Source organism: Chaetura pelagica, unplaced genomic scaffold (genome assembly GCF_000747805.2).
Source record: "Chaetura pelagica isolate M959 unplaced genomic scaffold, ChaPel_1.0 scaffold65, whole genome shotgun sequence".
Taxonomy (NCBI): Eukaryota; Metazoa; Chordata; class Aves; order Apodiformes; family Apodidae; genus Chaetura; species Chaetura pelagica.
In genome coordinates, this window is record NW_009953386.1 from 3,398,688 (window position 1) to 3,401,742 (window position 3,055).

The 3,055-nt window shown below is 41.6% G+C and overlaps 1 protein-coding gene across 1 annotated transcript in view; it reads right to left on the reverse strand.

The window, feature by feature from the left end:
• QTRTD1 (queuine tRNA-ribosyltransferase domain containing 1) overlaps positions 1-3,055 on the reverse strand; it is a 15,650-nt gene that overhangs the window by 10,761 nt on the left and 1,834 nt on the right. The window contains exon 2 of the mRNA XM_009998261.1: positions 2,062-2,117. Within this exon, the coding sequence (XP_009996563.1) occupies positions 2,062-2,117 (56 nt within the window). The remainder of the gene's footprint in view (positions 1-2,061; positions 2,118-3,055) is intronic.

Consider the following 3,055-nt stretch of genomic DNA (forward strand, 5'->3'; position numbering starts at 1 on the left):
AAAGAGGGTTTTCACTCACACACAGAATATCTGCTTTGAAAAAAAATTAAAAATAGTAATAATTAAATTGTTAATTTGATCTCAGCACCAAAGGCAGACTTTTCCCTCAGCTTTACTGGGTGCTGGGAGGAGAGCACAGCATCAGGGCAAACCATCAGATAATACCTTTTGGTTCTGCAAACCACACAGCTCCTCTGAGATTTTATTTATGTTTTTTCTTGATTAATACTCCTGCTACTGAAATTTGCTAGAGCCAACAGCTGACTCACTTGATCACTCAACTGATACACTGGAGACATCTGACATTTGACATCATCTAAACTGAGCAACAGTCTCAAGTCTATAACTTTTAAGAAAGGACAATGTATAGAGAGAGAACAGATCAGCTACAGAAATGAGAAATCTATCATTCCTGCCAGACTGGAGGTTTCAAATGTCATACAGAAAAGTAGATAGTGTGTCTAAATGATAAACAGTCTTCTCTTCACAGATAATCACTGAAATTGGTGAAGACTCCAAGGAGTTTCAGGTTAAATGATTTTCAGTTTTTCTTGAAATAATAAGTTGTCCCAAGGCAACTGAAGTTTACTGAGAGTTGGGTGCAAACTGCCTTTGGAAATCTAAGCCATAAAGCTGCATATGTAAGGAAATGCACATCCAAAATCTTGATCTGTTTGTTGGGTTTTTTTAAGAACTTGGTGTAATTATAAGGACTGAAATGCTAAAACAGTTTTTAAAATTATAATAATTTGCTGTCATAAAAATGCCTTAATTTTAATAGAAGTATTAGCATCTCAAAAGTGTTTTTTCTTGCAGTCCATTAGATTCCTTACATAAAGAACTGTCTGTAAATTATAGAAATTAAACAGACATGCCATCACTTCAACAGGATTTACCCTATACCCAGTGTAGCCTGAGCTATGCAGACAGAGCGCCCCACAGAAGCAGCTTGTTGACTTGGCTGATCACCCTCCAGTTGTCTGAGCTACCTCCCCAGACACAAATACAGACTATCATATGGATAGATGATATCCAGTGAAAGCACCTGCTTTCACTGTGCACTCAGGTTCCTTTGCCACATGAGCCCAACAACAGCTATCCTGGCTGCATTCTGCACACAGTGAGCCCTTTACTGATTTGTTATGACAACCAGAGAAACACTCAGGACAGCCACAAACACAGGAACTGCTGCTTTACTGATTCTTAACAGCAAGGTGTTAAAAAGATTTTGTACAGGAACTACTCCAAGAATGGAGCACAGGGACTGATAAAGTTTAGGGTAGCCAAGGGCTACAGACAGCCACACTGACCATTCTGCATTTGACTATCTGTTGAGTATATTCCTAAAACTATTTAACAAGGAAAAAATGGAAGAATACAGGGAGCAAGTCCAGTCTGACTGCTAAACTGACAGGAATAACGGACAAGGAAAAATCAGCTTCTCCATCTGCTTCTTTAGCTTGTCAAAGCTCCTGCAAACTAATCATGGGTCCTCCACCTAACATCCTCTCATAACAGAAGCAGCTCAGAGGCAGAAGTGTCCATCAGCTAAAACTGATTTGACGTGAGGTGCTTTACCTGTTTATTCTTCCAGACTGGACAAAGATTTCATGTCAGAAATCATCAGATGAAACCACTTGCTTTGTAAGAATCAAACAAGCCAGCTTTAGCAGAAGTATTTGGACAGCTATATGGGGAAGGCCATTTTCATGAGAATTTCTAATTCAAAAGTTAGAAACTGCATTTGGCAAGACTCATTTGCAGCACTGACTAGGGGCTACACCAAAACCTCTCATTTCTAGTCTCAATTTTTGGGTTAAGCCCATCTCAGTCAGTGCTGAAGCCCCGAGAAGGTTGGGTGCAGAGAAGGAGAACTAAAGCAAAATCCAACATTTTTGTAGCTCATTTGACAATCTCTGGCCATATTACCATTTCATACGCATACTGTTTCAAGTATCACTTAGCACCACTTTGAGCAAACATCTATGGTACTGTCTAAAAATACAGCAGGGTCCATCCACGTTACCTCTCCAGACATACAGGCAAACACATGCACTTTACCTATAAATTTTGCAGCTCCTCCTTTATATTCTTCCAGGACATCATGAATTTCTGCCCTGCATCCAGACACAGAAACACATTAGCTAAGCAAACAACTGTCAAGAAAGACTAATGGTTTCATAATTAAGGTTTCCCTTTCCATACTTCCATGTTGTGTGAATGTGGATTGGTTTAGGCACTGATAGCTGCCATCTAGCTATCAGGCAGGAAAGTAGGGGCAGACAGAACTAAACACCAGAGACAGAGATCTCAGGAATCACAGCTTGCAAACTGGGACACTCATTGTTCTGTGGCAAAGAGGCAGAGCTTTTACCCACACTGACCAGCAACCACTGACTCTCTGGAGAGCATGAAGTGACACTGTGACTTTCTGGGTATTATTACTAACATGCATCACTCAGCAACTACACAAGCTACAGCAAGAAGAACTTCTAACAAGCTTTATGACCTTAATCTTTCCTTTCAGTTGCCACCTACCTAACTAGTTTTGAGAGCTGTCTGCTTCTAAAGCTGGTTATTCTGCTGGGAAGACGACTGCCAAAACAAGCTCAAAACTTATCACAGAATCCTAGGGGTTGGAAGGGACCTCGAAAGATCATCTAGTCGAACCCCCCCTGCCAGAGCAGAGTCACCCAGAGCACATCACACAGGAACGTGTCCAAGCGGGTTTTAAATATCTCCAGTGAAGGAGACTCCACAACCTCTCTGGGCAGCCTGTCCCAGTGCTCTGGCACTCTCACAGAAAAAAGTTTTTTCTGATGGTTTTTGTGGAACCTCCTATGTTCCAGTTTCCACCTACTGCCCCTTGTCCTATCACTAGACATCACTGAAAAAAGCCTGGTTCCATCCTCCAGACACTTGCCCTTAACATATTTGTAAACACTGATGAGGTTGCCCCTCAGTCTCCTCTCCTCCAAGCTAAAGAGACCCAGCTCCCTCAGCCTTTCCTCATCAGGGAGATGTTCCACTACCTTCATCATCTTTATGCCTCCGT